At 27.9% G+C, this 25,855-nt stretch overlaps 2 protein-coding genes across 2 annotated transcripts; one reads left to right on the top strand and one right to left on the bottom strand.

Moving 5' to 3' along the window:
- Nucleotides 1-14: 14 nt before the first annotated feature.
- LOC111034279 (proliferating cell nuclear antigen) lies at nucleotides 15-3,209 on the bottom strand. The gene is made up of 5 exons (XM_022315413.1): nucleotides 2,786-3,209; nucleotides 2,536-2,701; nucleotides 538-682; nucleotides 329-468; nucleotides 15-260 (listed from the first exon to the last, which is right to left on the bottom strand). The coding sequence occupies exons 1-5, from the start codon at nucleotides 3,004-3,006 to the stop codon at nucleotides 153-155; spliced, it is 780 nt and encodes a 259-aa protein (XP_022171105.1). The 5' UTR covers nucleotides 3,007-3,209; the 3' UTR covers nucleotides 15-152.
- A 615-nt stretch (nucleotides 3,210-3,824) lies between these two features.
- On the top strand, nucleotides 3,825-25,597 carry LOC111034280 (sphingomyelin synthase-related protein 1-like). Its single transcript, XM_022315414.1, has 6 exons — nucleotides 3,825-4,397; nucleotides 4,479-4,631; nucleotides 13,296-13,400; nucleotides 23,763-24,132; nucleotides 24,334-24,492; nucleotides 24,572-25,597. Exons 1-6 carry the CDS (start codon nucleotides 4,233-4,235, stop codon nucleotides 25,042-25,044), a joined length of 1,425 nt encoding a protein of 474 aa, XP_022171106.1. The 5' UTR covers nucleotides 3,825-4,232; the 3' UTR covers nucleotides 25,045-25,597.
- Nucleotides 25,598-25,855: the final 258 nt, after the last annotated feature.

The raw sequence follows: 25,855 nt of genomic DNA, 5'->3' as shown, positions 1-25,855 counted from the left end.
GATCTTATAATGTTGTAAATATTTAATAGAAATAAATGAAAATAAAAATATTAAACTGACTATTTTTATGTATACAAATAAGAATTCTGTTAAAATGCTTAAGTAATAAGTTTGTCCTTAGGATCTATTTTAGATAAATAATACAATTAAAATTAATCATCTTCTTCAATTTTAGGTGCTAAATAATACCGGATATAACCCAACTCTTCAATTTGGTATTCTACAACTAGTGGGACATCTCCAGACATTGATAAAATAACCTAAAAATGAAAAGAAATATTAGTTAAACACAAAAATAATTTTTCACCAAACTATAATAATATAGTACTTGTGGAGACAACGGAGCTGCTTTGCAAAACAAATTCAGGTAACGACAAGCAAATGTCAAACACACAGCTTGTTGCATTTCAATGGTAACTCCTTCTTCTTCTTTATCGATTGATGAGTTTTGGGAAAGTTTGACATTAGCTAGTTGAAATTAAATAAAGATAATTAATATAACTATTTAGAACAATTTCTAAAATGCAGTTAACTTACCTGACCCAATATCACCTGAAGTAGAGAATTTTACTCCATCTTTAGTACAAGCAATAATGACAGATTCTCCAAACTGACTCAAATCTCTGCAAATTCTTGCAAACTCAGTCGAAGGCATCTTAATTATACAAGAATAATTTGTTTCCTAAAAATAAAAACATAAATATTTATCATCCAAATACTTCAACTGTAATATCATAACAAATTAAAACCCATTGTGCATTATACAATAGTAAGTATCGTTTTATATTTTAAAAATACGATAAACAGAATAAAACTTATATTCAGTTGTCATAGATTTAAGTACCAAATTAATTATTTATACTTATCATTTTTAGTAAATATATTATACTTCTATAGCTTCTATACCATATTGTCATTGTTAAATTTTATAGAAATTTGACAAGGGTCAAACATACAAGGAATAAAAAAAAAATATTTTTAATTAAGAAGTTTATTTGCATAATTAACAGTTAGGTAATTAGAGTTTATTTCATATAGCACTATTGGCTCTGATTAATAAAACTGTCCTCCTAATTTTCCATGTGCAATAGGTCTCATCAAAAAGATTTATTGTGATTTGTAATAATTTTTTTTATTACGTAGAATAATGATTTTGAAAAAACAAATGAGTTGATATATATTTGTGAGTGACTTGAAATTTATATTTGGATCCACTCTTGAAATGAAGAACATTTTGTGATTTAACTAATAAAATATAAGTTGATATCTTATATACAAACACTTAAAACATTGGAATAAAAATGCATTTGTATCTAACTAAATGTTAATAAATGTGACATGCTCTGAATTTCTATAATATAATATAAACTACATAAGACAATAATAAAGGGAGGATAACATAATTAATAAAGGAAAAAACTAGTCGACAGGTAGTGAAAATAGCTCAATCATATATCCTTATATTACATAATTTTTTATGCATAGTACCGATTAGTGAATTATTATTTTAATATGCAGTCAGTAACAATAAAATGACACTAGGTACCCAGGCATTTGTTGTCCCTCTTCAACAAAAATACAACATACCAAATTCAGTAATTTCAGTAGCGTCAAAATAGTTTTCATATTAAAGTGAATTGACTAGAAATTGACCTTTTAGGTACAAACATCATCTTAAGAAGACGTTATACCCGCATGTTTTGTCTCCGTCTTACAAGTGCGTACTATGCCAAATTTTGAACTCAAAAGATCACGTTTAGCTCTGTCAGTCTAATTAAAAATTAGAGTGCATTGACCTCTTATTAAAATTAAAGGTAAGATTATTAAGGAGGGTTTCTCATGGGCTTTTTATTAAATTTTAATTTTAAAGAAAGTTATGAGTATTTAAAAATTGTAAATTGTTTGTATAAATTAAAATACTCATAACTCTCTATAAAATTAAAATATAATCAAATGCCCATAAGAAGCCCTTCTTTATAATCTTACCTTTAATTTTAATAAGAGGTCAATTCACTCTAATTTTTAAGGTAACTGAGCTAATTGTGATTAGCTGAATGTAAAATTTGATGTTACGCTCTTGTAAGACGGAAACAACACATGCAGGTATAATGTCTTCTCAAGTGTTAACTTTTATTCAATAATTTAATTTTCATCCAAGATATGGGTATGAAATATCACAGACTAAAAATGCTCATATTTTGCTTGAAAATTTTGAAAATTAAAATATTGAATACAAGCAGACGCTTAAGCACAGATAATATTCTTACCTAAAAGTTTGAAAACCGGTCAAATTTGTAGATAGTAATTCATTCATAAATAGAAATCGAATTAAATGAATTAAATGAAATCGTTCATTTTTATTCATTGAACATGAACAGGTTTAGTTTTAAAGTGAACTTTCCTAACATTGAGATGCACAATATACAACATTGTTACCCCCGTCTTAATAAGCGTGCAATAAAATATATATAATTTTGAAAGACCAATATTTTAGAAACAATTTTACTAATTATTTAACATTAATTCTCAACGTACAGGAATACCAAGATGTTCTTGATCCAAATTCATTAGTTTCATTTCATAGTCTGACATTTTCTCCTGGTTTGATGTCTCAAACATAATAGTGAGAGTATCTGCATTATCTTGGGCTTTGATAGTCATAATGTCATCATTAGAACAACATTTCATGATTTTCACCATGCTAAATAAATATACAAACATGAAAAATTAATATATTCAATATTCATCAACAACATACTACAAGTAATAATGTGCTTATTTATACCTTTCTAGATTAATGCCCATTGACAAGTTCCGATCGCAGCGAAACTTATCAAAACCAGTACTTTTCAAGCACATGGACACTAAGCTGACATGGGCGTCATCCATGGCCTGAAGTTGAATCCCAGAATCGGAACAATCAAATGTCGCTTCTTTTAATAGTTCCTTAATGGCTTCCAAAATCTTTTTGAGCTGACCACTCTTCAAAAGTCTTGCTTCAAACATGATGTATTGGGTAATTAAGTTCGAGAAAAACAAATAATATTCTAGAAGAATTAATTAAGAACAGCGACGAGTTTCAGTGAGAGTATGTGTAATACTAAAATATAAGTTTGGCGGTTGATTACTTAGATGCAGCAGAAAAAATGAACAATGCCGAAGTCGCTATTCTACAAAACGAGTAAACGATAAAACGACTCACAAACTACAGTCACAAAAGATAGGGCTCATAAGCGCGGGAAAATGGCGGCACTTGACAATGTGACCAACAGAAGAACTTCTTGAATTCTCAAGATTTGATTTATTTTAACAATTCATAATTTACTGTCATTTTTTTAAATTGTGGTTTAACAATTTATTGAAACATTTTCCTAATGATTTTTTTAATTTTTAATTTAATTTTTCTGTATCTATGGTTTATTATAATAGAATTATTAATTATTTTGTTCATGATTATTAATATTTCGTCGAACAGTAAAACCACATTAGAAAAATAATTAAAACGTTTAGGTAGTGTAGGCCATAGACCTATTAACTTGTAAATTTTTATAAAAATAAATAAATAGTTTTATTTCTATTCAAAAAACACTTCTTGTAATTTGTTTCTTGTTAAAAAAATTAAATATTCGTCTTAAGTAATTGTCAATTTTATGTATAAACAAAATACAAAAATAAAACAATGTGTTTTTCTTGTTATCATTGGAGCCTCGATGTAGAGAAGAACTACTTCCTCTCTACTTCGTGATTGGAGCACTATCAATTCTATCAGTTATCACTATTCACTAATCAGTATAGGTATCACAAATCCGAATTCTTATATACTATTTTATATTGACCAAAGTATGCGAATTGCGATAACTATTTGCCGAATGGTATGCGTCTTTCACAGTTGCATTGTTGCACACTTCCTGCAGTTTATAGTCACTAGTCACTACTCGGCAGTCGCTAGTCAGTAGTCACTTTGATCAGTTGTGATGGGCATTACACTGTTGCTGCATTACTAGTCTGAATTACGTATTGACGTAGTCTACGTTTTTCGTAGTAGATTAGATGTACTGTAAGACTTCATCGTACTCAATCGTTTATACTTACATTTCTATAGCTTTCGAAGTGCATTAAACAAAAAAAACAAATTAACTCTATTTCGCGCCATGAGTTTAAAACTAATTTTTTTCATTAAATATTCGCATAGTTTGTTTGTCGTTACTGATTTTTAAAAACATAGTGTTATAATGGAACCTGTAGTTAATTGGAAGCCGCGAGAAGTGTCCATTTGGCTGGAGAAAAAGGGTCATAGTAAATATTCTCGAATACTTACTGAAGATCATTGCATTGATGGTCGTGCTCTTTTACTCATTAACGAAGCTGACTTGAAAAGTCCACCTATAAGTATTAATGTATGATTTCTTTGTTTCATATTTCATTATTTAAAATTGCATAATACTTACTTAATAATTGATTTTTCATTCAACATTTAGGTCTTAGGTGATATTAAAAGATTAATGTTGGATATTCGTCAATTAAAAGTAGAAAATCGACAGACCCTTTTACAACTTGGATTTGATCCTATATCGCTACTTACAAAACCTGTATGTAGTGCACATGTTTATGGAACTCAATTCCGACCAGATGTAAGTGTCACAAATTAATTATTATTATTTTTACCTTATTATTTACTATTCTATTATATTAGTATGCTGAATAGGTAACAAATCATTGCTTATAAAAAAAACAGTTCTGTGCAGAAACATATTTCAGCCTCTATTTCTAAGGAAATTTTATAATTTATTTATATATCTATTGCTTGTTAGCTTTGGAACCCCTAATCTCATGATGATTTTGTTCAATATTTAAAAGTCTTAGACATGTACCACATCATGGGCCAAGATCATAAGTGTGTGCTGACTCTAAAAGCAGGTAGTGTTCATATATTATCATGGCCCTGTAGTCAACAATGTTGTAAATACAGCACACATGGATTTTATTTTTTGGACTTTTTTCCGTTATAACATTATAAATAACGTTTTGAAGACCTGCTATATATAAGGTGCCCAATAATAAACTACAGAGTGCACATAATGAAGCATTCAATTTTTTTCAAATTCGCTTTAAAAATATTATCTAAAATTAAATATGGTATTTTACATTTATGGCAAATGTATGAGTAATATAATTGAGGGATGAAGCGCTTTGACCAATGAATAACCGAAGGACTTGCCTGGGCACGAGTAAACTATCAAACTTATCAATTGTCCAGAACAAAAGAGATATGGGTAGGTAGTCCTTAATAATGAAACCATTTAAACAAATAAACTGAAAAACAAGTCCATTGTTATTATATTTTTAGTATAATTATATTACTTATTAATAAATAAAAATAATTTGTTTTACGAAGATAATAGAGAATAATTAGGAAAATGAATTTAATGCAGTAGAAACCTTTAAAAAATTAATATAAAATTTCAATATAAATGTACTATAAATTCTGAAAATGCATTATAAGTTCAAAGTATATATTGTATTAAAGTTTATCAAGCTTATTAAAAAAACATATTTTTATTAATGTACAGAAGTGTATTTTAATACGTTATATGTATAAAGACAAAAATTAAAAAATGATTCATGTGTGTAAACAGTTTTAATTAACGGGTCTTGTTAAATAAAATTGTTTAAATATTGAAAAAAGTAAGAAAAAAATCGATATATTGAAGAATTACTTTAAAATTCATAAAATGTCAAAAAAAAAAACTCAAAATTGAGTTTGTTTATACCTACTTCAAACTTTGTGTTTAGAAAGGTATTTTTTACAATAAGATAAAAAGAATGAATTTTCTTTCAAATTTGCAGCCTACTATAATATATGTGATTATTTTATTAATAGAGATATCAAATGTAACAGATAAGGAGTTTTAAAAAAAAAATATGAAATTTGAAGGGCAAAGCCACTCTGGTTTTGTTTCCTCTAAAATTTATTTAGCATTTAAGCCCAGGAAATATCTTAGGGCTATTTGCTCCTATAATTGTAAGTAATACAATAAGTTGAGTAAATTTTTTTCTTAAAACATTCCATACAGGACACAGGTATATAATTTTTGAAATGTCATTCAATAAATAATAATACAGATACGCGATGGTGAAAAGTTTCAAGTCCTTACAGTTAATATTTTTTGAATAACAACAAAATAACAAAAGTCAATTTAGGAAAAAAATTGTATACGTTTCAAAATCAATTTTTGTATTAATTTTAATTTAAGCAGTCATAAAAAATTAATGTGGCTTTAAAATAAACCTTTTAAAAAAAAAATGAATTGTGACTTTCTATGATATTTTATAATAGCTTTAAAAACAAATTATAAGTAACCTTGTGCTTATTAATTTTTCAAACATTTTAACTGAAATTTTAAAGTGTGCACTGTAATTCCTTTTTTAATTGCAACAAAAAATCAAAATTGGTGTTGCATTATTTAATTTAATTTCTTTTGGTTTATCCCGAAATACTTTGAGAAATATTGACTATTTTTTAATTCTGTTGCTATTTTTTTATAAACTGGATCCAATTTACTACCAGATACTTTATTCACTAAGTATTTTTATTACTTTAAGACCATTATTTTTCAACCAATATATATTCATTGTTCTGCTCATAATCTAAGAAAAATGAGTTATGGCTATTAAAACCATTTATTCATTCTTTAGCTACCTACATATGAAAAATTATTATACCCAAGAAAAAAACAAGAAAATATTATTTTCATGTAGGTATCTATTGGTTCATTAAATAAATTGTCGGTATACATTGTTAGATTGACTAAAAAAACAACTTTTCTATAAAATATATATTTCAGTATTTATTTTCTACTTTTTTAGAACTAATTGCAATGTCTTCATAACTTATAGTTAGTAAGTTTATATGCTAATAATACATTTATCACCAATCTATTAATTTTCTTTATTGATATTATATATTCTTAATTAAACGGTTATTACTCAATTTCAATTGACTAGGATATTTAAATAATCAACAATTTATATTATTTATGTCATGTATGAGAAATATTAATCATAAAATGGCAATCAAAAATTTATTTTATTAATCATGCTTTGACTTAAGTGATGCAATTGTTTTTACTAAAATAGTAAAATACTGATTTATGATATTTGTAAATTCATCTAGACAAAGTTATTAAAAAAAAATAATGAATTGGCTTAAATCATATTATTTATATAAACTTTATCAATGAACATTTATAGAGGTAATAATTAATTAATTTTAATGATAATTTCATTTAGATTTTATGGTCCATTTATCTAACTTTTTAGTTTTTATTGAATCACTATTATAATTGGTTTATTATTTGTGTACAGGGTTCGGGACTTATAGCCCTAAAAAACATCAAAATATGCGCTTATATATACCTCAAAAAACCAAAAAATATAAAAACAAGCACTTAAAAAAAATTTAATTAATTTCATATATTTGACATTTAATAATAATAATTTAAATATCAGGAAACAACTGATAATATATTATAATTTATAGCACATGAACATAATAAAAATTGATGTATTAGATAAGTACAAAAATCTAACTATGCATATTATGTGACGTCTTAATAAACCAACTCACATAACTACATGTTTTCAACCGTTGATCAGTGATCACATTGTTGTGCAATATTTTTCTGATCTATACAATATAATCAATTATTATCCATGAATCTATGACCATGATTTGTGAATAATAGTGGTAATTGTTGAAAATTGTTAAATAAGCGTCAATATACCAACCTATTTGAACAACCAATTTTAATTTCATTTGGCGCCACTGCAGTAGTCCTTAGATTACCTAAGGATGTTTGACTGTTGAGGGCAGCTAATACCAAATGTATGGTAGTTATAGTATGTGTACTTAATAATAACAGTAAATATTATTGCCATAATATTAAATATTTACAAATCAATGAAAAAATGTCCATTTACTTCTTCTAACAGTTTATTCGAATCAAAACATCTTATCTTAAGTAACAATATGAACTTTTAGGATTAATTCAGAGTTATATTATTATTTGTTAGGTACTCATATACGAATAGATAAATTATTAAAAATGTGATTATACGTATTTGTTTTAAATAACAGCAGTATTCAATATTGATAAAATTTAATTGGTAGTCATAATTAAAGATTCTGAGCGAGGCAAGTTATCTGTAAATTTTAAATTGTATCTAATTAGTGCTTAAGAGATTTAATGTTTTGATTTTTTCATTAATTTCCCTATAAAAAATACTGATAAATTTGTTATTTTTTTTTATATATGAAGTATATCACAGATATATACAATAAAATAAATAATAGTTCTATAAAATATGAAATGTTCTATGGTTAATTAAAATCTGACATAAGAAATCATTTTCTTCAAAACTGTGTTTATTTTTTGCTAAATATAGAGTTTTGAAAATGTTGAAAATGTAGACTTACAAATGTATTCTTACTGTTTTTCTGTTACAAAATATCCGATTTTTATTTCTAAGATCGGAAAATTGTTTCTACAATTGAACTGTTGAAGTTAGCATAGTGGTATATGTTTAATATTAGTACCAAACTACTAAGCTAAATAATATTAAACTTTAAAAAGTCAACTTTTTGAATGAAGATTTCAGTTTCAAATAGTTGATTAATATTAATATATGAATTAATTGCTATTATTGGTTATTATTGTAGTTTGTAGATACATATTTAAAACTGTATTAGTTATTACAAGTTACCTACCTATAATTTATTACTAATATTATATTAAATTTTTTTCGTCCGCTTTGGAGACCATCTATGCTATTTAGGCAGTGATCTTTTCTTAGTCGTTTAAATGCCATTTGCTTTTACATTTTTATAAACTCTGTGTAGTGTGTCGGTCTTCCCCTGGGAGTCCTGTTTCAAACATAATTTTCTTTTGATTTGCACTTAACCAAGCCAACTCAGTCTCTTTTATTGGATTCCAGTAATTATTTTTGGTTTTCCAAATTTGTTTTCCTTTGTTTGATCTAATTTCATATGCTTGTGTCTCATAATTTATAAGACCATAAATCCTCCATAAGAACTTTTTCATTGTGACTGTTCATTTTTCTCATCTTCTTAGGTTGTATGCTACGTTTCACATGCTTCTTTATAACTGGTCATGCTAATATTCTATATAATTGTTCTATCAATTTATTTGATACCGACTTTGACTCCATTAACGTGAGCGGGCATAGATTGTGTTATAACTTATGATCCTATTGTTGTTTTAAATTCTTCTGCACTTTTGTTGGCAACATTTAAATTTTTTGTACTCACTTTAATTGTTGATATTAATTTTGAATGGACCCCAAACTAAACAAATTTTTTTTGTTGACTTCGCAAATGCACAATTAAGTTCACTTTATTATTAGAAAAGATGCTGGTATCAAAAATTGAAGCATTTTACCCCAAATTTTGATGACAGTAAAAAAGCGGATACTCCGCTGTACATTCAGTGTCTAGAGAGTCTCTGTAATGATTATGTTAAATTTGAAATCAATAATTATTTCATACGAAAACCAATTCTGAGCCTATAATATTAGTACTTAAGTAAATTGTATGATATTATTGTGATTAAAGTAATTTATTTTACTGTTAGGCAAATGTATATACTTAAGTAGATTAAATTAATTTTTATCAAAAAAAATGCATTCAATCAAATCAAATTAAAATACAACAATATAACTAAGATTAACTTCCGTTGTTTTAATATGTAATTTTGTCCAAATTCGAACTAATAATAACTGTATTTATATATTTTTTAGATTTTTTGGTTACCGTATAATCTATTTAAGTGAATCCTTTTTTAAATCTAAAAGTCCTTACCTATACAAATTTAATTTTTATAATTTTTTAAGCTTCAAATACTTATGAAAAAAAATTGTGCCTATGAATCTTTAATATTTAGCAACTACTATTATAGCAACCTTAAGAGACCTTGTATTATATTTTTCAGCTTTTTGATTCAACAAAGTTATTGACTTTTATAGAATAAAAAACTAAAAAGTTGAAAATTGTTAGTCTATAAATAACTCATAGCAGTTAAAATGTTTTTAATAATAATTATACCATGTATTGAAAATGATAAAATGAACATCTGATAAAAATTTCAAATACACACAGTTAATAGTTTTTGAATAAACAGACATTTATATCTTTGTTTATTTTTATATATTAGATAATATATTTTTTTTCTTTATTTTGAATACACAATCTATACATAGGAGCACAATAAGTATATATAATGAGAGTAGGAATACATATCATATTAAATATTAATTAAATAAACAAGTTACACAAGTTTAAAAAAAACAATACAATATTTACATGAAATGCTTTATGTGAGAAGCCATCCATTAATGACCCACACTGATGATTTCTATTTTTTTTAATTATTTAAACCCAAGAAGGTCAAGGCACCAATTGCGTTAGAAATGTCTGGGCGGATTACTAGGAATGGAGGGGGCTGCAAGATTGCGTATTAATGGGTTATGGTTGGAGGACAGACGGCAATGAAACCGTTTGTAGTGAGCTTTAGCTTCTTCTTGGGCTGATTTCATTTTTAGGTTGGTATGTATAGTGTTGTTTGAGATGTAAGGTGGGGCAAGTAAGTTTTCTTAGGGCTATATTTTGGAAAGTTTGAATATTATTCAAGTTAGATTTTTTTGCATTACCCCAAAGTTGAATCCCGTATGTCTAGGCTGGCTTGATTAGGGATTTGTAGATGAGTAGTTTTGTGTTGACGTTAGTGTGTAAGTTATTGTTAGGGAATGTTTTAAGTAAACGAAAACGAGAGTTTAGATTTAGTATGCTGGGCCCAGGTTAGCCTACGATCAAGAGTTAGGCCTAGATATTTGACTGTTAGAGTAATAGGAATTTGGCCATATATGGAGACAGCAGGATAAGGCAGGAGTTTGAGGGTAAATGTGGTGTGAGTGGATTTTGATTGATTAATTCTGAGTCTCCATTTTGTATACCAGTCTTCCATGAGACATAGGTGATTTTGCAGGTGATTAGAAGCTGTAGTGGGGTCAGAACATATGGAGATAATTACCTTGTCATCAGCGTAATCGGCAACTAGAGTGTGTGGCGTAGTAGGTTGATCGGCAGCGAAAATATTGTAGAGTAGAGGGAAAATAATACCCCCTTGAGGAACACCAGCAGAGATTTTGGATATACTTGAAAGAGCATCACCAACACTAGTGATGAAGTGTCTTTCAGAGAGGTAAGATTTAATGACTAAAAAGTAGACTGGATGAAGACATTTTTTGAGTTTGAATAGGAGTCCATCATGCCAAACCCTATGAAATAATAATAATAATAATAATTTAATAATTTATTCAGCAATAATAGTTTACAATGAAAGATATGTACATATTTGTAATTATATTGCTTCGCCCATCACTAAGGATAAGTTCCTTGTTTTGATGGGTAAGAGTCTCTAAGAGAGAGAAAAAAAGAAAAGTTAATTAATTAAATGAATGAATATAATATAAATAATTGGATAATATAATGAAGAATATAATGATAAATATAATTGTTGCTAGTAGTTTATTATAAGATTATACGAACAAAATAGGATAGTATAACGAGGTAATGTACAAAATAAATAACTTTACAATATGCCTGTGAGATATCCAAAAAGGCACACGTACAATAAGATTTTTTTTGAGAGCATAGGAAATAAAATCTACAACTCTATAAGCTTGATATATTGTTGAATGAGCACTGCGGAATCCAAACTGAGAGTCAGGAAGAATGGAGTTTGTGGTTAAGCTCGGTAGAATGCGTTTTAGTATGACTCTTTCAAGGATTTTAGCGAAAAATGGTAACAGACTTATAGGTCGAAAGGAGGAAATAGAGTCAGGAGGTTTGTTGGGTTTGGAAACAAGGATGATAATTGAAAATTTCCAGAGTAACGGGAAGTAGGAGAGTCTAAGAACCGAGTTAATAATATGTGTGAGGTGGACAATAGCTTTTTTAGACAGGCATTTGACAACTTCCACAGTGATTAGGTCAAATCCAGGGGATTTATTAAGGGGGTATTTATCAATAGTATGTTTCACTTTGTGTGGAGTAAAGTGTTTGACAGGAGGACAGACTGGGAGTGGGGCATTTAGAAACTCTTCTACTGTGTTGATATTATGAGGAGAGTATACATCAGAATGTGATACAAAAATATCAGATAAATGTTGTTTAAATAGTTCGGTCTTATCTGAATCAGAGGAAATATACCATTAGGTTTTTTGATCGGAACATTTGGGGTTTTTGTTTTACAGATATTTTTTGTGGCTCTCCAGAGACTGCCGTCTTTGGGAGAAAGATTTGTTAAATAACTTATGAAATAATTAGATTTGTATTTGGCTAGTATTTTTTTAAGTTTATTAGCCAGTTTGTTATACTTTTGTTTATGTGAAGGAAGCCGAGAACGCTGGTAAAGGGCTCTAGATCTACGTTTTTCCACTATAATTTCACGAATATGGACAGGGATAAGGAAAGATTTAGAAGAGGAAGTGGGTTTGGTTGAGGATGACCATGCCGAGGTTTGAATAATGTTTGTAAGGTTGTTTACAGTTGATTCCAGTTCCTCATTCAAATTAGATAATATAAAATATTATTATAAATTAATGTAAAAAATGTATATACCTCCCTTGGTAAAAATATACAGAATTTCTGATGTATAGTATGTGTAATGTGTACACAGTCATACAAATGATTAAATATTAATTCAATGTTATTATGTTATTTACATTACATCTTGATGATGACTTATCTCTGGACTTATCATGCGTTCAGTTTGTTAGAGCTGAATAAAAGTTAAATATTATGACCACAGTTTTCATACATTTATATTCTTTTATGTTTAAACAGTAACTAATATTATATTAATGATACATCTTTTCATCTGGTAACAATTCTAAATTCTAAAAATGCTTGGTTTAAATGTTTAAACCCAAAATCTATTACAAATTAGTTATAACCAAGCTTATTTATGTTTTTTATTTAATTCAGCTATTTTTTACGTTTTCCTGAACAATTCTATGACTTTAGTCTTAAAAATCAATCAATGTTCTAATCTATAGAGGGTCTTGCATAAAATTGTATGCTTTTTAACAACTTACTCTAAAAATGAATTTCCAAATTGTATATCCATACAACTAGCAAAACATACGTAAAAACTTATTAGATCAGTAAATGATGTGTTTATTATTTATTACATGTAATGTGTTTTGTTTATTTACAGCCATTTAATTTTTATGATGATATTCATATGAACCATGGATCTGATGTAACTGCAACGTCTTCCCATAGTTCAGAGTTTGAAGAAGATAGACGATTAAAACCAGAGGTAAAATATACTTATTATTTTATTATAATTATAAGCTATCTGCAGCACCTAAAAGCGTTGGACGCTTTCTTTTATTATTTTTAAAATGTTTAGATCTATTCTATTTAAATCACACAAAATAGTTGATATTTTTAATTTAGATTGAATCACATTTATGTGTGTGACATATATTATGTTATTCATACCTTTTTTAATTATTAATATAACTCAAAATGTTGGTTTTGGATAATGGATTCTTAAAATTTTAACCATACTAGGTCAGGGTTACCTACTCAATTATATCTATACAATATAATATATTTTAAAATTAGTTTAATGTTATTAATTACTAAAATACAAGCAACTTCATTTTTTTTAAAAATGACTTCCTATAGTTAATAAACATAGTAAATAAAGTTTAAAAAAAAATAGCAGAGTTTTGTTTAGAATCGGTTTTTTGAAACCTTGATTTATCATTGCTTTCAATAATCATTATAACCTCTATAACACAGTGACTACTTCTTGTGATGACCTAAACAAGATGAATTCCTAAAATCCAGTTTCTTTTAATTTAAACATGACAATTTTCTCATTTAAGAAAAATTCTGAACAAAGTTAACCCTAAAATGTTCAAAACTCAAGAGTGTAAATATATATTATTAAATGTTTTTCTCAATTTTATTGAAAAATTGTTTTAAAAATGAATACCAAACTATTTGTTGATAAGTTTTAAGTATTTAATGTGTGGAGTGAGGTGTCGCATACTCACATAGACATTGCAGTGGATTTTTTAACTAGCATACTAGGTGCCAAAATTGACACACAGTGAAATATTTTTGTTGCCTAGTAGGTAATAAATCTAGAGGCATTTTATTTTTATTTTTTGTAAATATCCATGAGGGCTTAAGTACAACTTAATATTATTACAATCTTAAGTCAAATACAAAATAAAATAGAAGTATTGACTAATAACAGATTATGATAGGTATTTACTGTTTAGTAAGCTATAATAAATAAAATAGATAATTTAATATAAGATAAGTTCAAAAAGTATAATCCATTTATAATGATAGATAGTAGGTAATTAACAAATCAGTCTGTATAAGACCCACATTTTTTCTCTGTTTGTGTACTAGCATGACTAAATGTGGCTTCTTAATAATAGGTAGCATATTATTGAAGCCAGAAAGAATATAGCCATAAATTGCTGGTTTCCCGCTAGTCGAATATTTTATTTGTGATTGTTCTATTTGATTTAAACCCATTACCCTTATTTTTATTTTGAACATTTTTGGTATGTCTATCAAGGACATTAATGATTCTTAGTTGGGCTCAGATTTAAACTAAAAAATCATAAGATATTTTCTGAAAAATATGCATTTATGCAACCAAAATATAAGTAGTAAAATAATGCTATATACTTATAAATAGTGATAATAGTCAAAACCATAATGTTTTCAAAAAAATAAAATTTGATTTTGATTTTGATTTTCAATTAATATAAAAAGTTACATCAATGTCTACTTATTCGTATATGTTGTTGTACCTATGTCTTATTATAATTTATGAAAAAGTATAATATAAGAAGTGAACAAGTAATCGCTCTGTAGTTTGTATTCAGTGTACAGTCACCAGTAGGTGTCGAGTGTACCTCGTTTTTGTGACATTGAGTAGGTCACCCAGTCACTGTAATGGATGTGTTAAATTTGAATTCAATGATTGTATTGTATTCAATTCATTGTATATGATAAACTCTTCTGAGCGGAGATTGGCTGACAAGCTGTTATTACCAACTAGGTACTAACTACTAAGTGTCTAAGTATATTTTATCATATATTTATATTGTTAGTTTAGTAATTTATTTTGCTGTTAATAATATGGTAATGTTTTTTTCTAAAATATATTTACAATCTGTTCAAAAGAACAATAAGCAAATTAGATCAAGAATTATGCATTATTTGACAGATGTAGCCACCTGCTGATGTTACACCTATTTTGGTACCTAGTGTTGTTTGGATTACATTTTTTTGGAGGGGAGAATTATTTGTTTTTAGATCATGTATTGATATATTATCTAGTCACGAGGCTATTTGCGTTTAATATGTCTCGGAGATTACAGGAAATGGTAGAAACGTTAAATTTCTGCAGTGAAAATGTTTATACTGTACCTAATTTTGCTTCCTTTTGAACGGATTTCATCTTGATATCTGGATGTATTGTGTAATTAGAGACTTAGGATGGGGATTTATTAATTTCCTTGATGTTGAAAAGTACTTGTAATTATTTAATTTTGACCCCAAAAGTACCTACTAGAGCTAATTTTTTACCAGAAAATCAAAGTATTTGTACTGTTCCAAAAAGTGATGTTTGACATAAAAGTAAAAAAAACACATTGTAAAATCATGTATTTATCTCTTAGTATCGCAAAGACTAAAACTAACATCATATGATGAGAAATCGTGATTTAAACTTCACATTGTCATAAAAAGTATTTGTGGAATTACATTTAATTTTTTTCCTATAATTATAATAAGCAAAACTTATGTGACCACTTATATTAAATTTTCAACTACGAAATTATTCTCAATGTTTACGATTATCGGATTATGACGAATTTTGTTCAAATTCTAATTAGCTCTAAAAAAATTATTGTAGTTTACCCTCACCTGTTGTTTTCGTAATTACTTAGCGAAAGTACTCACCATTTTTTACTTTCGACCCCCTAAAGTGCCAACTAGATTCACTCTCCCATCAGAAATTATATTTTTTCTATTATAAACACAAAAGTAAAAAAGCCGCCAAAATCGTTTAGCTATAGCTATTTATTCTATTATATAAATGTATAGGAAATACTAATATAAATATTCGGTGAATATGTCATGTGTCTACTGTCATTTTTTTTTTGTTCCACATCAAAAAAAAAAATCGATTTTGTCAAAACCTGGTTTTTGCATAATAACCTATTTTCCTCAATTTTGTTTTGTTTTTGTTTTTTACAACGCTATTGAAGACGACATGGTATTTTTAATGTTGACCTATCTTATACAATTATTGTTTAACTTAGTTTTATTATCTATAGTTGAATGAATTATAAAGTGATTTAACAAGCAATTCGTTGTACAGTAGTAAGTATAATAATATTATACATACTATTTATCGACCCACTTATGTAGATAGCAGTAAATAAATTATTATACAATATAATGTTTGTTTTAATATTGTTTACGTATTTTATTTAAATTATATCAGAGAATAAATCAATATAATTTATATAATATTTGTAGTAATCATAAGTCTGTTCAAAACTACATTTTGCGCTGCGAAGGTGCTACAGATTTACCAACTTTAAATTCTATTATAAATATAGTAGGTATAATATATATTTATTATTTCCGAAGGTAGACTACCTACTCAAATGCTCTGCCAACCGTTTTAAAGTATTCTAGAATCTAGATTATTAATTATCTGCGTTGAGCCATATCAATATTATTCTAATAGATATTAGTTACAAGCTATTTTCCAAACTATGATAACAGTCGTTAATATCCCAATAAAGATATGTTTAAACACGTCATGACGTCATTTTATTAAAAACTAACTTAATGTTTTTATAGTTTTTTATGTATCATATTATATTCATATTCATAACATTTCAAAGGAGTACTATTATAATGTGTTTATAATATTTTTTTAATTATTATTTTTGAGTTTTTAAGTTGTTTTGTGTGCTCAATATTAATATGGCACTAATACCTGTTGATTTGTGTGTATTATACATTATACCCAACTGTACCAATGAAAGAATAGAGATGATTTGGTAATCCTAACAATTGACTTTGAACAATATATAATTCTACGTATCTATTATTAAAAGTGCACAATCCGCATTGTACATTACGACTTATGTACAGAACCCTTTTGTGATCCCACCCACTCTATTATAAAAATCAAATCTATTATTTATATATTATAATTGCCTTTTTATAATTAATAATTATATAGATTGATTTCGTTTGTGACTGGTGGAATTAGATTTAAAGGTATAAATGCGTATTGATGCATATAAAAAAAAAATAAACTTAACAGAAAATAATAATTAATTTAAATTACTTTAAGCTTTTAATTGAATTTAAAGATAGGTAACAAATATTTAACCACTTTTGATTTCGATTATCTAATATAGTTTTTTTATTTATGAAACTTGTAATTACAGAATATTTTGAGACCACTTCTAACCTTATAATACCCCATTTTTCCTTAACTAAAAATATAATATTATGACGTGTACTTATAATAAGTGTAGGTACCTACTATATATTGCATGTGTGTTACGGTTACCCTTGAGCGCAGATGAGTAAAGTATAAATAAATGTATGTTACGGTAAAAGTACCAACGTAGGTACAACCTAAAAATGTATAATATTAGTATTTCAGATTTTTAATGATTGTCCTTGATTTATCCTACTGTCAAACAATTATCTTAAATTTTACTTAAGGTGCATGGTAAATTGTATTATACTCAAAATTTAATCTGTGACTTATCACGTAATTTGTTAGGATACAAAAAATTCAAAACCTTAAAATTTAAAATGTATTTATATCTTCATAACATTTAAGCCTCCCTCCACCCATCTGTTAATTATACAATTAATATATTAAAATAATAATGCTTGTCTGATGTCACATAAGATTTTTTATTTCATTTTTATTCTTTCAATAAGATAATGGGTATAACTAAATGGGAATTTTCCGAGTGCGCGTCCCCTACAAAAGTTTTCATACTTTTGACGTAACACGTGTGCATTCCAGTTCGTTTTGAGTTAACCAAAGTGCTTCCAAAATTGTATATTATATATAGTCGGTTAAAAAGCTATATGCTATAAACGACACTAGCTATATAGTGTTGTAGACGATGCTTTTTCGAATCTATACATAGTTAGTGGTACATTTAGTGGTACCATTATTTTATAACATGTTATCAATGAACTAACATTGGACTCTAAAGTCCAAATGACAGCTATGAAAAAAAATGAAATGATGGTGCAATCAGAATTTGTCATCCAAACTTAGTTTTGAAGTCATAGAAAATTTCGAATTCTGCTTTTTTTACACATTCCCACAACGCTCTTAATTGTCCTTATGCTATACTAATCTAACAATCTGAAATAACTATTTTTGCTATTATTTTCGTGAAAAGTATATTAACTAGTGGCTCTCTATGATCGCAAAACTTCGGCAAAAGAGTGTCCTGTAAAGTAACAAAATACCACGAGACCCACTAGGGTATCCCCCCCTCCCCAATTAATAGGTACGCGAAATCGGTTCTAGGTCAAACTTTACCAGGTCAACATTAAAAGTGCGAAAAGCAAACTCTTTTTATGGTCTGTTAATAATTAAGATTACTGAACTCTCGGATATTGTTCTATTATATACGTAAAGTATATAATCTTAAGTCATGACCAAATAAATAAAAAAAAAATATTAAGTTTTAAGTATCATTTGGTATTATAATTTATAAATATTATATCATAGCACCAAGTAATATTTGGTTGTCGTTGTTACCAACTAACCTATAAATTTAAAATACTGATTATTTTGGTTCCTTATGTATATACTATTTATAAGTTATAATATCTTGAGTTTCCTTTTAAATATATTTTTTTAAATATTATTATTAAGAGAATACAATTAAAAGGAACAAGTTAAAATACGATTTCATAGTACAATTATTAATATAATTAATAGTAAAGTTTATATTTAATTTATTTTTCAATTAATTAATCTGATATATTCATAGATACAATACTTCGTCAAGTCTGTATTAAAATAAAATTTTAAATTGTATAAAAGTATGCAGAACGTATTGCTTTTACTATGATGTGTGTTATAATACGTTTGTTTGTTTGAGTGTGTCAATCTCCAACTACGGTGGTGGTATCTGATGGAAAGTCTAATCCAATTGGTACAAGAAGTGTTAAAAATCCTAGTTGGTGCTTTTCTTAAGAGTTTGAAAAAACCAATAAAAAATGAGTCACAGTTTTTTAGTTGAAACTAGAATTAAGGTCTGTATGACTAAGAAGATACCGTTATTATAACTATTTAGAATGTTGAAGTTTTTTGAACTCGCCTGCAGAAACTACGGAATTTAACCGGTTGTTTTATGTAGTTATAAACATATGTTTTTCTTATGTTTGTATACGTACTATAATATACGTCATACAATAATTAGGTATATTCAATTTTCTCTTTATTATTGTTTTTATTATTTAATTATTACATTTACAAATGTATACAGGATTATACAATGTAATATAGCAATATACCTATAATCCACTAAAATAAAGTAGTAGTATAAATAAGTGAACATGAATATAATATAATATTATGATAAAAGACCATGGACAGTATTACTATTATACATGTAAATGTTTATAGTATTAATTAGTGTACATTTTTTATTGTGTATTATATTAATCGAATAGTAGTATTTATTTTTTGAATACTCGCGAGTGTTTTTTGGTCTTACAAACGTATAATACCTAAATATGCGTGCAGTGCAGAACCGATGTATTGCTATATTGTTGTGACATGGACGAAGGTCCTCTTAGATGACTACTTAATAAATGGTCATGTTCCTAATTTAAGGAGAAATCTTTATTTTACGTGTTAATATCCAATGTCGTCGAAATTTAAGTTTATACATGTATATTGTTTCTGCTTAACTTTTGTTTAACACTCCAGCAAGAAAAAATGGTGAATCTTGCTCTACATTCAAGTCTCAGGTGTTTAAATTATAAATTTAATTAATTTTTAATTGCAATATAACTTTATTTGTAATTTTTGACTTTTGTATTTTCGATATTTTTAAATAAAACAATTTATGGATCATGAGGAGCTTTACCAAAGTACCAACTAGGTAGACCCAATTTTCTTCCAAAAACCACACTTAAGGTTCATGATTGGAGCATTTTTATTGCTTCAAACAGTTATGACGCACAAAAAATAAATAAAAAATGTGCATCAGTGGAAAACCATTACATTCATCGCTCTACTCATATTCTTATATATTAGTATATTACTATAGTAGCTTTAAATGCCCATTTGTTGTTTCTAAGGAAATAAACCTGTGATATTCAAAATGTCTACATATACATACGTCACACACTATAGTAAAGTGACTATACTACAGTGTGCACAAATGAGAGTACTATAATTATAATAGTTACAGCTGAACGATCATGCATGATCGAGAATAGATTTAATGGGTTGTCCTTATTGGCATGTCACCGAAATCTAAAAATTATGCCAGATTAAGTCATTAATGAGTAATATCTGATGAGTCAAGTCCAAAAAAATATAAAAGTCGGATTTCATATAGTTTGTGACTATGACTATGTAAAATAGTATATAATAAATTAAAGTAATAATATTTAAAATAGAAACATGCCACACACATAAAATAATATGTAATAGGTACTATATCAATTTAACCACCTCAGGTAACGGGTTGCTGGTTGCTTATAGTTTTGGCTTCGTTTTTTGTGTTTATAATTTTTAAATATTACATAATTTACGGACATTTTGGGGATAGTTTTTGACATGATTGATTTAGTATTTTTTGGTGTAACTCAAAAACTGTTAATCGTTGGTTCTTTACATTTTCACAAATTGTTTTTATAAGCATTTTCCAAACATGTTAAAATGTTTCTATTATTTTGACTAAGCTATTTATAGACATTTGAAAAGTTCCTTATAAGATGTTATGTTAACAATTATTCAAAAATATTAAAGATGCATAGTCGCGGTTTTTGTGTATAAGCATTTAAAGTATATATAATTGAGGGTAAATATTCAACAACAATATACTTATGTTTAATTCCAGTGCATATACTTGATATAATAACCAAATATTATTCGCATATAGATTACGTATATATTTCGCGTATAATTGGTGCAGGGACACGTTAATATTTTGTATATCACTGTTATTGTACAATATGAATATTTATTGTGGAAAATAGCATAAGTTATAAGGAGGTTCAAACCTCTCACATTTTCGACGCACTGTCGTACTATCTTACATACATAATACTCTCCCACACCTATCCCCCTCATAGTGAGAATTTAAGATTTAATTTTTCCTTTAACTTCAAAATCTGAAAATATTGTATCTGACATTATTTCAGTCGAACATGTTTCATCCGACAGTATTTAAGCAGACAAATATTTAATCCGAACCGTATTTTACCCGGCACACATTGTCGCCCATTGGGGGGGGGGGGCAAGACAGGGTACTTGCTCCCCCCCTGGAAAAAAATATTATGAACTTGTAGCTCAATAAATATTACCGAAATTTTTTATTTTGACCCCCCCCCCCCTAAAATGTTACCTATGGGCGCCCATGCGGTGGCACATATTTTGTCTGAACGGTAAATATGCATGGTAATATTTTTGTGGTAATAGTTTAAACTACGGTTATAGATATTATATTTATACCAGTTATCCAGCAATGATACCAACGTGTAAAAACATCGAGAATTATTTACGTTGGTCACAATTTTAATTTTCGGCTAAAATATGGTTTAGATAAACCATAATAATAGTAATACATGTCGGCTAAAATGTCTGTCAAAATAACTGTCAGCTGAAATACGGCTCATCAATCAATACTTAACTAAATGATAACATTTTTGGTACCTCAATATCGTCTGGCGCAATTGATGTATAACCTTTATCAATCCCATGGTATTTTTTTACCTGTGATTTCTAGCTCAATATTATTGATGGGAACTCCTATTTTTCCAGCGTACCTTTCATGATAGTTATTTCTCACCACAACGCAGTATAGACACGTCGCCCATTTTCTTATTTTGTGACAGAATTTCGGACAACCGGTGCTCGCACAACGCAAAATGATACTAAATTTAATATAGTATACCAAAATACTACCCGTGTAATCCTGAGTGTCATGTGAGAAAACCCTTGGGCTCTGACAATATATACGTTCATAATCTTCATATGATATAACTCTCTTCATGAGTTTTGTATAATTGTAATATATATCAGCGGTTCTTAACCTTTTGTAGAACACGGACCCCCGATGAAATATTTTTAGAAATCGCGGACCCCCCTACCAATTTTTTGTCGAATACCTTTTTTTTTACAAAACATATCAAGTTATCATAACCAAAATTATAATAACTATTTTATAATACAAATTATAGAAGTAGACATAACAAAATATACACATTTATAATTATTTTTATTAAACTTAATTTTTCATTTTAAACTTTAACATCATTAAACACTTAAATTTAAAAAAAATTGTAATATAAATTATTTTATTCTTAATATTCTTCATAGGGTGTTACCACTGGGTATCTTCCCTAATCTAATTACCCATATTATTTTTTTTACTTGTCACTCACCAAACCTACTTATTGTACAAAAACCATGTATAGATTGTAGATTTCTTCAAGTAAATAAAAAAAAAAAATATTCTTAAAACTTAATTTTTATTTACTTAATTAATAAGTATTAATGCGATGGTTGATGTTGCATTTCAGTTACGAGTTTTTGAACATCGGGCTCAATACTTGAAAGTTTTAATCTTAGTTCAGATTCTACGTTTTGTATTCGGTTTTGAAACTTATTTTTAATGTAAATGAGGGTTGAGAAGGCTTTTTCACATAAATAAGTTGTGGGGAATGGAATCAAAACTTTCAGAGCTTTACTCGATAATTGTGGATAATCCTTTCGAACATGCAACCAAAAATATTGTAATAATGCACTCATGTCACGTATTAACTTATGTTAGGTGGTAAGGCTGCCGCGAACCCCTGACATGAGTATTGCGGACCCCCAGGGGGCCGCGGACCAAAGGTTAAGAACCGCTGATATATATTGTATATTGTATAACTGTTTTTAACTTCTCTGCTCCCTTTCACAAGCTTGCTTTTTGGGACAGCTTCATCAAGCATTTGTTTTTTGTTTGAAATGTATTTGTATTGAATACTGTATATTTTATACCTACTTCGTAAATGATGATGATTCAATAAATAAATTAGTAAGTATGTATATCAGTATCACTCTGATGAACCCTGGACAATAGCTATAGTATATTCAAGTTGTTTATTAGGTACGATATGAATTTCGTACATATCCACATAGGTACGAACCACGAAGTACCTATGAATATAAAATATTATAATTTATAACAAATAAGTATTAATATAACCATATAGCCATTCGGAGCTCCCAGCCAACTCCGAACGCCAAACCGTCGGAAGTGTGTATGAGTAGCTTTGCAATGCACGTTTAACGTTTTAGTGTGTTTAACTTTATTATTCTCATAGGTTATATTTGATTTGTTTGTTTCTACAGATATGGAAAGCTCTCATTGCGATGGGTTACCTGTTCACCGTAACGTGGATCACGGCGTTCGTCATGGTGATCGTCCATGATCGCGTACCCGACATGAAGAAATATCCCCCTTTGCCGGACATATTCTTGGACAACGTGCCTTACATCCCCTGGGCGTTTCACATGTGTGAACTCACCGGCACTGTGTTATGTTTCGTGTGGCTCGCCGTACTGGTCTTCCACAAGCACCGTTTTATACTACTGAGGCGGTTTTTCGCTCTATCGGGCACAGTCTTCCTGTTACGGTGCATCACGATGATCATAACTTCCTTGTCCGTGCCGGGCACGCATCTAGAATGCACTCCCCGAAAGAAGCCTTCGTATTTAGATGGTATGTGGGCTTGGGATATGACGACAGCAGTACAACTATTGTACGGTTTAATAAATTATATCGATTGAATTTCCATTTTTATTTCTGTAAAAAAATTGAAAATTCCTTAAACATCATTACTGTAGCATTTAGATTTTAGACTACATCTCTCTCTATTTTAAGTTAATTTCAATTTATTATAAATATTATATTGTGTTATAGATGGAAATTTTTTGGGAGAAATGGTATACAAAATGCAACAAGCGTATGTGATATGGAGGGGAGCTGGCATGTCAATACAAGGGGTTCGCACTTGTGGTGACTATATGTTTAGTGGGCATACGGTGGCGTTAACCATGTTAAACTTTTTCATCACAGAATGTAAATATTTATATTTTGACTAAACAATTAAAATGTTTATTTGTGCTTACCTATATTAAATACATTACATTTTTTGCAGACACTCCACGCGACATATATTTGTTACATACATTCAGTTGGCTCTTAAATATGTTCGGTATATTTTTTATACTTTCGGGTCATGAACACTACTCCATTGATGTATTCATTGCCTTTTACATTACGTCAAGATTATTCCTATACTACCACACACTAGCTAACAATCAAGCATTAAGCAACAACGTTGATTCTTGTCGAACGCGAATTTGGTTCCCATTGTTTAGTTTTTTTGAATCTTCATGCAGTTGCATGGTACCAAATGAATATGAATCGTTGACGGAAATCGCTGAAAATCTGGCATGTTCGACTTACAACAATTATTTAGTCATTAAATCAGCTATCAAGACTCAGATTTTGTTATTGCGGGCACTACCGTCCAACCAAACAGTACAAATTGGTCCAACTACTTTAGTTGGTGCAAGTGCAATTAGGTCAAGAACACCGATTGTTTTGATTAAAAAAAAAGATAAATAATCCAGAATGCATAGGTGAATGCACAAATAATTTTTTGCCTCTTTATGAATTGATAAAGTTGATTTTTTAGATCGTTGCACAAAGTGTATACTTACATTTATATTATATTAAAAGTAATTATTAAACATTGAATTTTGTGATATAAAGTTAATATTTGGAAGGTTATAAACCAAAAATGGTTATATTTTATTATTTTTCATCTAGTTATACTCATCATTATATTGTTTAATTGTATCATATTGTTGTATGAAAAACTCCTCGATCACTTCCATTTCCTCGGTAGTGTTTAATCATTTTCTAATTCTAAGCATGAATCCTTACTTGATTTTTTATTTATAAAAGAAAAATATTAATGATACTATTAGATTTTTTAAATTTTTTATAATTTGTATTGAATTCCTATAATCAATAATTCCTAATTAGTAGTTATTTTATTTTATATTTTATGTTATTGAAAAGTTTACTAGCCTTCTAATTCAGTGGGTACCTAAAATATATTTTACCACTGACATACATTTTAGTTATTTTGTAATAAACCAGTTATCATCAACAATATGTTTATACAAAATGTAAAAATATATTTTATCAACAAATAAATATGTATATGTTGTTAAATATTATATACAACATACTCGTACATCAATAATGAATATTTTTTTATTTTTCTGCTACTTTTCCAGTTCAACTGTTCATTTTCACTGTATATTTTAATATTATTAAACCTAAGCAATGTGAACAATAAATAAATATATTATTTTCAGTACATCCTATTATAATGTTTTATAAACAAGGTGTCCGGTGCTAATGTAAT

This window comes from Myzus persicae, unplaced genomic scaffold (assembly GCF_001856785.1).
Source record: "Myzus persicae strain clone G006 unplaced genomic scaffold, MPER_G0061.0, whole genome shotgun sequence".
In the NCBI taxonomy this organism is placed as follows: domain Eukaryota; kingdom Metazoa; phylum Arthropoda; class Insecta; order Hemiptera; family Aphididae; genus Myzus; species Myzus persicae.
The sequence above is the reverse complement of the archived record's forward strand: the minus strand, read 5'-3'. Positions and strand labels throughout refer to the sequence as shown.